This window comes from Theropithecus gelada, chromosome 11, assembly GCF_003255815.1.
Source record: "Theropithecus gelada isolate Dixy chromosome 11, Tgel_1.0, whole genome shotgun sequence".
Taxonomy (NCBI): Eukaryota; Metazoa; Chordata; class Mammalia; order Primates; family Cercopithecidae; genus Theropithecus; species Theropithecus gelada.
Window position 1 is genome coordinate 47,341,558 of NC_037679.1, and position 13,112 is coordinate 47,354,669.

At 33.9% G+C, this 13,112-nt stretch overlaps 1 protein-coding gene across 1 annotated transcript in view; it reads left to right on the top strand.

Annotated features, from left to right (window-relative positions):
- The window catches only part of TMTC3 (transmembrane and tetratricopeptide repeat containing 3), a 57,557-nt gene that overhangs the window by 2,213 nt on the left and 42,232 nt on the right, over positions 1–13,112 (top strand). The window contains exons 2-4 of the mRNA XM_025403539.1: positions 3,433–3,649; positions 8,483–8,701; positions 9,469–9,568. Of these exons, the coding sequence (XP_025259324.1) occupies positions 3,461–3,649; positions 8,483–8,701; positions 9,469–9,568 (508 nt within the window). The 5' untranslated portion in view covers positions 3,433–3,460. The remainder of the gene's footprint in view (positions 1–3,432; positions 3,650–8,482; positions 8,702–9,468; positions 9,569–13,112) is intronic.

The window sequence follows — 13,112 nt, forward strand, 5'->3', positions numbered from 1 at the left end:
ACTCTTTCCTGCCCTTACTGTCACCACCCTCTTGCTCACATCCATAAACTCAAGGTGCCTGGTCTCTAATGGTAAATTTTATTTTGATTTTTCAGAAGCAAGAACAAGTTCATAGAAGTTAAGTAATAATTGATGAAGCTAAGATTGTAACCTAGATCTCAGTGACAATTGTAACTGAAAGCAAAATCTTACCTAAATTTTATTCTTTAACTCATTCTAACAATATTTTTTATCTTGTTCCCTGTGCTAGGCACTGGGGATACAGCAGTGAACAAGTCAGCTCTGTTGAACAAGTCAACTAAGTTTGTATACATTGTAGTCTGTTTGTACCTAACTGTGAATCAGGAAATTTAACTCAAGTTCTAGTTAAGTAACTCACTGTGTATTTTTGAGGAAAATTACCAGAAGTCTATTATTTTTCATCAGATTTTCTGCATCTGTCAGTTTTCATCAAGAGATGGGACTTATGTGACAATTTTGTAAGTGGCCTTGTTGTAAGAACACTTGTCTGAACCTGCCTTCTTTCTGCCCTAGGCTTTTGTGATCAGTTTTATCTGACCAAAATCACTTAATGAGAAAGCCTCACCTTTTATAATTGCTTACTTTTGTTCTCAGTAGAAATGAATTTATATTCCTTAGATGTTACTTCTAGTTCATTTTTGCTGACTTACCAAGAAAAGTCATAGTAGCTTACTTCTCCAATCTCTAAAACAAAGCATGGCTGTTTTATATTCATTGTGTATCCTAAACATTTTGTTTTGCCTTATTTTCATGGCAAATTAAGCCATGGTTAATGACTTAATTCACACTGACTCCCTACTAATCTTTCCAGTTTCCTCATGTTGAAGGAAGACAAGTGTCTGCTTGCTGTGCACTTCAGATAAGGTGAACATAAAGTAGCTACCTGTGGAGATATTTAACATTTTATTTGTAGCTGTCTGCTTAAGAACAAAAGGAGAGGCAGTTTCTTGCATGACTCAGCTTTTACCCTAATTTTTTCTTTAGGCATAATGAATTGGGATCCCAAGTTTTATTTTCCTTTCACATTTCCAATTGCACTTGGATTTTGTGCACGTATATAGTAACACCCCATTTTTGTAAGCAAACAGAAATCAGTCATCCCATCCACTTAAACTGCATCTGTGAGTCTGCTTCTGTGCCTAGGAAAATTAGAAGTTCTCACAACTAACAAGAATAATGTGTTACATGTTTACAATAATGGCCCCCAGTGAGTCATGTCCCCCTCGATCTATGCCTTTGTGTAAATCTCTTCCTTCCCTGCAACTCTACTTTGCAGGTGACTCTTGAAAATAACCTGAGATGACACCACAACTGAGTTCATAATATGCTCTCTCTCCCTTTCTCTCATATTACGCTCCCTTGGGGAATATTAACACTTCTGTTATCTTGGCCCTTTTATAACTTCTTCCCCGTTGATTCAGGATGTACCTTGCTTAAATGATAATTTTTAAAATATGCATTAAATAGAGCCTTATAAAGAGCTTGTACATTGATCCTTGCCCTCCTATTGTCCTGAGATCATCATTTAAGAAGCCCAAGCTAAGCTATTAGAGAATGTGATAATAAGTAGCAGAGACTAGCTTTCAAAGCTGAGAAATCTACCCTTTAAAAGCCATCCAGCCCTTATCAAGCCACTGGATAACTATAAGCACATGAGTGACCCCAGGCACAACTAAAGAAGAATATATACATACCTATATGTTTAGATATATATATATCAAATAAAGATATATCAAAGAATTGAATTATTTTGAATGTATTCATTTTTAAGTACTTCAGATGCCTAACTTAAGGAAAACTTTCTTAATACTTGAACTGATTAAATTTAGGAAATAAAACTAAAAACTATAGCAAATCTCAAGTTCTTATAAAAATTCCAATACTATTTGTGTATTTAGCTAAATTATTATGCTTTTCAATAGTTGTGAATCCAGAAATTACATAGTAGTTTAATATGTTTATTATGTTTAATATGTTTCTTATACATATTATTATATATTTTTAAAATTATAGTTATACAGCTAATATATCAAAGTCTCCAGGATGACAGATTCTCTTAAAGGTTGCAATTACTCTAAAAAATCAGATGCATAATTTAATATTTTTATTATGCATATTATATATTTTTAATATTTTTAATTATTTAATTTATTTTAAATTATTTTAATGTATTTAACAATAATTTAATAGCTAATGTATCAAAGTCTCCAGGATGCTAGATTCTCTTAAACATTGCAAGTATTCTAAAAATTAGATACATATGTTGTTCCCAAGTATAACTTTAAAGTATTGAAACCACAGGTTTAATTTACTTTTTTCTTCTATTAGTTTTAAACTTTCCTGTAGTTAGAACATTTAACCAAACAACAGTTTGTCACCCCAAGTGAATTGATGTTACCAAACCAGTGGCCTGAGATTATTTATGGGAAGAGAGATTTCTGACCTGTACACAAAACTTGATTTTTACATACCCAAAGATAGATATCCTGAGTTGTTCCATTTGGTTTTTCTAAATTATAACATGTCTATATAGCTGTCTTATATTGGATCCCATTTCCTGATTTCTGTATCTTTGTTTTTTAATATACTGCTACATTTTAGTAGTGTACCTTTTCTCCGAGTTTCTTGAAAAGGAACATCAGAGGTAAATTTTTTGAGACCTTTAGTGACTTAGGTTTTTATTCTGCTTTCCCATGTGGGAAATTTAGGTTTATGAATATAGAATTAGTTTAGAAATCAATATTCCTCAGAAGTTTGAAACATTACTCTTTTTTTGTTTTGGAAGGGAATTTTTTGTTTTGTTTCTAGCTTACAGCATTTTGGGTGGGAAAAAAAAATGATTTTTGATTCCTGATTCTTACTCTGGAACCTTTTTTATTTCCAGAAGCTTTTAGAATCCTAACTGTTCGCAATGTTGCAAAGTTTTATGGAATTTTGTGCCCAGTAGAAAAGGGATGGAGGGTCTCAACCTAAAATATATGGACAGACTTTTTTTTACTTAACCTTTATTTTCAATATGCTGCCTTTTCCCTGTTATCAGAGACCCTATGTTTTAAATAAGCCACAGAGGAAATATCCAGTTTTCTGCCTTGGAATAGGAGAGAAGGTTACTTGGCTGTATCCAGTAAGAGAGGGGGCTGACATAGTGTCCCTGTTATCGGAGACCTTATGTTTTACAGAGGAAATCTCCAGTCTTCTTCCTTGGAATAGGAGAGAAGTTTACTTGGCTTTATCTAGTAAGAGAGGGGGCTGAGTTTTAACAGGTGATTAGCTTATGCTTCTTAGAAGTGGATGGCATTTTAGCTGAGCTTTTCTCTGGAGAATTAATATGCAATTACTTACCTACCTACTAAAATTAAACTTACTTGGAATAAATATGTTCCTTATTTTATCTTTATGATTTTTTTCCAGTTTTTGTCCAGAAGTGCTTATAGAAAAGATGGCTGATATTAACCTAAAAGAAATAACCTTAATAGTAGGTGTGGTTACTGCCTGCTATTGGAACAGCCTCTTTTGTGGTTTTGTTTTTGATGATGTTTCAGCAATACTGGATAACAAAGACTTGCATCCATCTACACCTTTAAAAACTTTATTTCAAAATGACTTCTGGGGAACCCCTATGTCTGAGGTAAGTATTTATATATTACTTGTACATGTCTCAGATTTTGAAATATTCTGGTATTTTATTACTTCTAATTTTTTATCAACATTATCATCACAGCAATTACAGATTTTTAACCCTAAAATTGTTATATGAAACGTAACATGTTTGTAATAAATTGAATAGGAAGCTGAGGATGAGGTTATCTTCTTTAGAGCAGTACTTGATTATTTCTTTACCTGTGTACCTCGGCGCCTGCTTTTTTTTTTCTTTTTTTTTTTTAACTTTTATTTTAGATAGAGGGCTACATGTATAGGTTTGTCACGTGGGTATGTTGCGTTATGCTGATGTTTGGGGTACCGATCTGTTACCCAGACAGTGAATATAGTACCCAATAGGTAGTTTTGGCTTAACTTCTTAAAAATAATATATATTTATGTGAAAACCAAATGTATAGGGAGAGTAATAGGTGTAATACATGCCTATTTCTTGCTAATTGACTTTATTTCTCTTTTTTCTGTATTATGAGTAAGGCAAAAGAGATGTGATATATTTCAACATTTTAAAATACAGCAACTTCAATATAAATAGATAAGACTTTAAGGGTAAAAATAGTAAGTACACATATTGCCAATTTCTCTTGCGGAAAAAGTGGTTATTACAAATTTTGAATCTTTGTCCTATCTCTTACATAATAGTTATTTAGGTTATATATTGAGAACCTGAAAGTTTAGTTCAATAGTTTAATATTTTATTCATCCATATGTCCATATGGTTCATTTTTATGAGGGTATTTTTACTGTTTTGAAGGTCACTCACTGTTAAACTGTTTGGGATTAAATCCTTATCAGCTTGATATCATATAGAATGGATTCTAATTTTAGTTATGTCACATATTAGCTGTGTGAAATGCGTGAGAATACATCTTTCAGATGGAAAGTCATTTTCCTGATCTGTAAAAGAGGATAATTCCTTTCCAAAATAAAAAAGAGAGTAATGCTTCAAATTTCTGAGGGATATTGATTGCTAAACTAAAATTCTATATTAATAAACCTAAATTTCCCAGGTGGGAAAGTAGAATAAAAACATAAGTCATTTAAGTCTCAAGTAATAAGTAAAGTACTTTATCTACAGTACCTGGAACGTACATATTGAATAAATTGTTGAAACATAACATGTAACTCTCGGCAATGTTAACAATATGTTTCTCGGTCATTGTGGCCTCTTTCCCCATTCCCCAAATTTGGAAGGCTCTCAAGGTTAGGGATGGAATCTTTCATTCCTCCGATCACAAGCACATATACTTATTTTGTCTTTTTTAGTAAGAAGACTTTATTTGCCTTTTTGTTCTCACCCAATTCTAGCTTTTGAAAAAAAATCTTTTGATTATAAGGAGGAAAATATGGCCCTATTATACATTATTCTAGACAGCTTGTCCTCCTCTATACCTACCTTTGATCTCCAGAGACCCTCAGAACTATGTGTCCATTCCCTCAATTTATGCTAGTATCTGTTATGATTTTAGTCATAATGTTGAGGTTTTGAATTGATAGTTTAGCTGGCCATATTAAATGGTCTTATTTTCTAGATTAGGCTATTCTCGTATTGCTATAAAGAAATACCTGAGACAGAGTAATTTATAAGAAAAGAGGTTTTATTGGCTCACAGTTCTACCGGCTGTACAAGAAGCATAGCAGCATCTGCCTCTGGGGAGGCCTCAAGAAGTTTCCAGTCGTGACGGAAGGGGAAGCGGGAGCAGGCACTTCACATAGCAAAAGCAGGAACAAGAGGAGCAAGGTGGGAGATGCTACACAGTTTTGAACAGCCATATCTCACAAGAACTCATTATAGCTAATATAGTACGAAGTGGGGTGGTGCTAAACCATTCATAGGAAATCCACCCCAATAATCTAATCATTTCCCACCAGGCCCCACTTCCAATACTGGGGATTACATTTTGATATAATATTTGGGCAGGGACACACACATATCGCATACCATGGTGTCAGTGATCCCTGATTTTCTCAGCTGTGTAGATTGAAAATTTGATTTTGTTCAGAAAGCCCATAAGCAGACGGACTAACAAGAAGACTCATAATATGTTCTGACAGAATGGATGAACAAACTAGAATAACAGTTTATTAAGAGTGAAGAGTGTGGTTTCCTTGTGTTTTCTAATGGGCATATTCTCTCCCTGAAGGCAATTGTGACACTAGGAAAAAATTATTCTGGGTAGTTCGTAGGTGTCATAGATTTCGTGATAAGCCTGGAATTAGCATATTCAAAGATCTAATCGTTGATATCATCAAGTAATGATAGCCTAGAAGATACGTGTCCACGTGTATCTTACACGAATTTTTGTGCCAATGTAGGTCTTAAGAACACATTTTGGGCTTAGGACATTCTCCTAAGCCATATGAATACTGCCATATTAGGGGTCTTTGGATTCCTGTGAACCTCTCAGTGTTTAGATTATCTCTTTAGTAGGCTTATGCTATAGATATGTGCTACTCTATTTATTGATAGTTCATTGGATCCCAACCCTGACTGCCATATTAGAATTTGCCTGGGGCATTTAAAGAATGAAAACATATTACCAAGGCTCTGTCCAAACCTGTTATTTCAGATAATCTCAGAGTGGGATGTAGGTATCAATATTTTTGTCTTATTTTGTATGTGTGTGTGTTTAGTTGTTGTTTTATGTGCAGGGGAGGGTGGGGCTTTTTGTTTAAGTCATCCAGTTGATTCTTTGGTATAGCCGTGGCTGAGAGCCAGGGGACTGTAATGAGCCACCTTCCTCTGGCATTTGGCCTATAAAGTAGCTTGTGCTAAGGTAACTTCTGCAAATATTTTATCTCGTTATGATTTTGCCATCCCTCTATTGAGATTCACATTAACAGGGAACTGTTAGCTTATTCGTTCATTATACTGTTGTATATTTTTGTTGCCAACTAATATCATGAGTAATTTTTTTAAAGAAAAAATTACTAAAGTATTAAAGTATTAAAGTATACCCGAAAGTAATAATGATTTGAATTGTTTTTTCCATCATGGCCCTAGGTGTTTTCACAAAGTAAACTTGATACCTAATGGACTGATGATTTGTCACAGTGGAATCTGAAATAGATCTGTAATGAGTTATGTGAATAATTGGTTATGTTAATAATTGGTCTGTTAGTTGGTCATCACCTATAGTATATATATGTCTAATAGACCTAACTGAACAATTGTGTATACTGCAATTCAAAATACATATTCCCTTCTACTTTCTGAGTTCATCCTTTCATCTGGAATATATGTTCCTTTGTAGCCACAGTGACATTTCAGGTACTCAAAGGGTTTCTAGAGTCCTTTTCTACTTTCTGGTACAAATCATGTCAGTTCAATACAGTGCCTTAAAAATAGCTTTATATGCTTGAGATGAAATTTGAAGGATGTAAAGGAATTAGTCAAGCAGGAAAGAACGTTTTAAGTAGATAGTACATCATGGAGTATATAGTCAGTACAGAGATACTAAAATGTTCCTAATTTCAAAATGTGATTTATTCTTTGTGTTTCCTAATGTTCCCTAGTAAGGATGAACAGGCTTAAGTCTACTTGTGTGCCAGAAAGTTACAGCAAAATACGATAGGAAGTAGAAGAGCAAAGAAGCTGAATATGGATGCCTATATTAGTCTGTTTTGCATTACTATAAAGGAATACCTGGTAATTTTTAAGGAAAGATGTTTATTTGGCACATGGATCTGCACACTATGGCAAGCATGGCAACAGCATCTTCTTGGCTTCTAGTGAGGCCTTGAAAGTTTTATTCCCTGTAGAAGGTGAAGGGGAAGCAGGTGTATCACATGGTGAGAGAGGGAGCAAGAGAGAGAGGAGGAGGTTCCAGGCTCTTTTAAGCAACCAGCTCTCACATGAACTCATTACAGTGGGGAAGACACCAAACCATTCATTAAGGACCCACCCCCAATGACCCAGACATCTCCCACCAGGCCCAACCTTCAACATTTCAACCTCCTCACATTTCAGCATGAGATTTGGAGGGGACAGACATCCAAACTATGCCAATGCCCTTTGTATAAAACTACAAAAAAAATAGCATGATTAATATTTTATATATATTTGAACTGTGTGTTTTATTCTTAAATCTGGTTTGGTTTTGTGTTAGGGAAAGAAGTATTTCTGATTAAATGTAACTTATAATTTAAAAAGAAAGTCAGTACTTCACATGAAATTTTATTTATTGCCAAAGGAGAATACTACAAGAAAGATGTCTATTTTCATATTCTAAGAAAGTTTTTACTCTTGTATTACTCTGTAATTTGGGAATTTCTAGTTTAATATATTCAGATTTATACATTATGGAGATTTTTTTCATAAAACAACTAGACAGTACCTTTTTGAGTCATCACTATTTTAATTGAACTGGTAAGCATTCTGTTCTTACATTTCCTTTTGAAGATCTAGCCAGTAGTTATATCAACTTTTGTATTGCTAATAGATATGGAGGCAGGCTTTGGAGAGAATCCTGTGCTTAACTTAACCAATGCCGGCATTGTCTTACTTTTTTAAAAAACTGTTATATTGAAGAGGATTAATAGTCAAATGTCCTTTTACTGTTAGTTCTCTGACCACTGTAAATCAAGGAGGAAATTAACCTTGTTTGTGGACTAAGGAAATAGAAAAACACAGATTATAAAATTCTATTTTATGTTTGTGTTACTCTTAGGACATTTCATATTTTATTGTTATTTCTCAGTAAAATGTAGATATTGATATCTTTAATGGTAAATGCAATGATGAACTTTTGTACCCTGTTGGACCAAGGTACTTTAATAATCACTGATTGTTTTTTCCTTTTAGGAGAGAAGCCACAAGTCTTACCGTCCCTTAACAGTATTGACATTTCGCTTAAATTATTTGTTAAGTGAACTAAAACCAATGTCATATCATCTCCTGAATATGATTTTTCATGCTGTGGTTAGTGTGATATTTCTCAAAGTATGCAGACTTTTTCTGGACAACAAGAGTAGTGTGATTGCTTCTTTACTTTTTGCAGTGCACCCAATACACACAGAAGCAGTAAGTAAAACTATGAATTGATTTGTTTTCTTTTTTCTTTTTTACAAATCCTGCACAGTGATTATAATGGTATATATTTTTAAGAAAAAAAAATTAACCCTGACTTTAATCCAAATATTTGAAGACTGTTAAATTCGTACAGTTAATTCTTAACTTTCTAGTACACAAAGTCTAACTTCTTACTGTGTAAAATTTTTAAATTTAAAATTTTTGAAACATAAACTTTTTTCATTCAAGAATATAAAATCTATTTAGAAATATATACATGAATACAGTTCTTTGCTCACTTTTTTAAATAAAGAATTTCTAAGGACTTTTTAAAGTTTATTGTCTTTTTAAACTTTAGTTTTCAGATTTATGAGGTATAACTTTTTGGATTTATGATGCCTTTGTATATTAAGAACTTCGTATTTTAAGAAAATATGTAAGAAGTACTTAAGTTCTAGATATTCTACCATATTTAAATGGTTACCATTGAAGAAAGCTGGATAAAGAGTACACAGGATCTCTCTGTACTAGTTTTGAAACTTCCTGTAAGTCTTATTATTTCAAAATAAGTTACAAAAATTATAAACTGTTAAGAGTCACTAATAAATTTCTATTTATGTAAGATTCACAAATTCACCACCTGAGGGCACCAAAAGAATGTTTAAGAAACAAATGTGCACTTGAAAAGTTATGGAAATTAAAGTATTTTTACTATTATATATAGTAATTTTTCAAGATATTCTTTATTAATATGGACCCCCTTCGTTTTTCTTTTCTAGGTAACGGGAGTTGTTGGAAGAGCAGAACTTTTGTCATCTATCTTTTTTCTAGCAGCTTTTTTATCATATACCAGATCAAAAGGACCAGACAATTCCATAGGTACGTGTCTAACATTTGATTTTTTTTAATAGTGCTAAAACTTGATTAAGGAATTTTTATTTACTCCTAGTGCTTCTTATAATACATTATATACCACATTTGGGATTTATCTTTATATATTGTTTTACTTCAGCGTATGTGAAAATATGAAATATGTAACATTGCTAGTATTTAGGAAGTTTGTGTATAATTTATATTTTTATCATGAGTTAATAGATTTTATATGATCTAATTTTAAAAACCAAATAACCTTAGAGTAGAGGAGTTTTAGAGTTAGTCCTGGTTCCATCTTCTGTTATCTATAAATGATATAGATACCAGTATTTCAATTGTCTTTGGATAAATAACACCTGGTAGACTGTGATATCGTTTAGGCAAGGTTAAAAGCCTCCTAGAATATAACTTTTATTGTGTGTTGATCATAGCTATTTACTGAGCTCCTACCTTGTGACCTACCATGGAAAGTGCTTCGTATACATTAGCTCATTACTCTTAATGATGCCTGGCATTATCAGAAAACAAGTTCCAGGCAATAAAAATGATTTTTTTAGAGTATGGGCACAGTGGGCGCAAACCTTTAAGTTCTTGGAGAGGGGGTGGATTTTCTCACTGTAGTTCCAAGGTACTCATGACAAGAAGCCTCGTTTTATGTGTGGAAACTGAGGTTCAAGAAACACATGATTTACCCAAACAACTTAGAGTGTTCTGGATTTGTAATATAAGTAGGGTTGCCTTTGCTGCTCTGCATAATGCCTTCTTAAAACAGTTTGAATGGCCACATAGCATAATAGTTAAAAGCATGGACTAAAGAGTCTGGTTTCAAATTTTAGCTCTACTGTTTATTTACTTGCTCCATTCACTGTAATACATCAGGCAAATTAACCTCTCTGTGCTTACATTTCTTTATCTGTTAAATGTGGATAATAATAGTCCCCTACCTGTGCAGTCCATCATGTAGTAAGAGGTACTTTAGTAACTAATATGGAATTGCAAACCAATATCCTCTTTAAGTACCATCCTCACCAAAACCTGAATGGTAAAGCTAGAAAATACTGTGGCCTACTGGATTATAATTAGGCTCTCGATTACCTGTCTTATCATATCTTCTGCCGTTCTTGCCCTAGCTGTCTTCACTCTAGCTAGATAGACCTTCTTGCTGTTCTCAAACAAGCAGAGCACCCACCTTTATACCTGCATTTCCCATTATTGAATTTTCTTCCCTTAGATCTTTATGTAGTAGTCTCATTTATATACTACTCTTTATTATCAGGCCTCAGCTTAAGTATTCTGTCTTAGAAAAGCCTTCCTTGTTCTAACTGAAATAGCTTTTCACCATATTATATCTTCTGTTCCAAATACTTGTGCTTGGTGCTTTTTATTGATTTCTTATTCTTCACAATTCTAATATCTTGCCTTATTTCCTTAAGAATTACTTACTTGGGCTGAGTGCAGCGGTTCACACCTGTAATCCCAGCACTTTAGGAGGCTGAGGCGGGTGGATCACATTGTCAGGAGTTCAAGACCAGCCCGACCAATATGGTAAAATCCCATCTACTAACAATACAAAAATTAGCCGGGCATAGTAGCGGGTGCCTGTAGTCCCAGCTAGTTGGGAGAATGAGGCAGGAGAATCACTTGAACCTAGGAGGCAGAGGTAGCAGTGAGCCAAGAACACGCCACCGCACTCCAGCCTGGGCGACAGAGGGAGACTCCGTCTCAAAAAGAGATCGCACCACTGCACTCCAGCTTGGGCGGCAGAGGGAGAATTCATCTCAGAAAAAAGAATTATTTGAAATTCTTGGTTTGTCTCTTTTAAGTAACTCTGATTCAGTAGTATATGTTATTATGTTTGTTCTCTCTGTTTTGATTGTTGTATCCTTTAGATATTTAGTTATTTTGGCTTGTGAGCTCAAGCCACGTGTTATTCTAAAGTTATAAACCACTGTGCCTGTTAAAGGAAAGGCCAGGGCCACTCTTTGTTCAACCTGTGAGTCTGAAGGGATGAAAGGAATTATAAACCAGGATGTAAAGTTCCAGGTTCCGCAGAACTACTGTGGATCACTGTTTTTCCTACCAGTACTACTAGGCACGCTTTCTGTTTTCTTTAAGAGAATCAGCATTAAGGGGCCAGTGTACCATCCCTCTGCATTTAAATGGTAGCTCTGTGGAAGTTACTGCCTAGGAGTGATTGGTTGGTTTGTACCTTTTAAAAAATGTCTACCTCTTACCCCATCAAGACTTCTGAAGTGCTCTGCTTTTACCTCTGGAACACCCACTAGCCATTGTAGCTGTGGATTTCTGCAGTAATGGAGCAGATAGTGATCTACTCAAAGCAGCCAGGAGAGGATAGAACAAAAGTTAAAAAAAAAAAAAAAATTCTTACTCTTATCTTCTACCTTAAATGTAATCCCTCATAACACTCACAGAACCACGCATGCTTAAAGTAACCTTGAAATGCCAAGGAGGTTTTTGTTTTTGTTTTTATAAAAAAAAAAAAAATGTGTCTTAGAAAGTATTTTTCCCTCTTACTTATCTTTTTCTAGGGTTGATTTTTGGGGAAGGGACCACAGATCAATCTAGTTCACCATTTGACCAAAACAAAAACAGGGTAATGTTGTTTTCTATACCTTTAACTTGCATTTCTGAAAATACTAATTTCTAACCTGAAAATACGTAGTTTACATTTTTCTTTTGTTTATTGCTTTCTTACAGTAGAGTGTGACCTTCATTAGGGTAGGTAACTTTTTCTCCACTTTTTGATCTTCATTTCCTAGAATGATTCCTAGTTTACAGTAGGTAATTAGTATGAGTATATTGAAGAAATAAGCAAGTGAATGAATGTAATATATTTTAAATTCTAATTGAAAAAATACTGAAATCTACCTTGGATCTCTCTTTATCCTCTTGACCACTGTGATACTTTGTACTCTTAGTAATTTTACCTTTGAAGCCACAGTTTCCTCATCATCTTTGTATTCCCTGTTGTATCTAGTATACACTGGCCTGTGCAAAGGTTTTCAAGTTGTAATTATTTATATTCATTTTTACTTCTATATTATTCATGTCCCATACCCCTTTTGTAAATATGGTCATCCAATTTCAGGGCCTTCATACTTGATTTTTTATTACTTTAGGTTTCTGCTTAAATATCCACTTAAATGTCATCAATATCACTACTCATCTTTCCCAGTGGTGCTATTTTTATTTCCCTTCATTCTCTTCTTTTCTTCTTAACACTTACACTTAGTCACCATTTGACAGAGTATATCATACTTGTCTCACTTCCCTATACCCTTGAAATGTAGTAGATAGTTAAAATAACTGTTTGAATGAGTGATGGATGAAGATGTGTTTCTTTTACATATGTAGAGTTAGTTTAGAAGCCTGTATTTTGAAATGGGAATGGATTTAAGTGTCCTTAACTTATTTACCAGATGTACTTGTTTTGGACAAAATCACATGTAGTAACTTTTAACCACGGTGATCTGATTGTAAAAGTGTTTATATAGTCATATACTCACTAGAGGCTGAATAACTGAAGTGA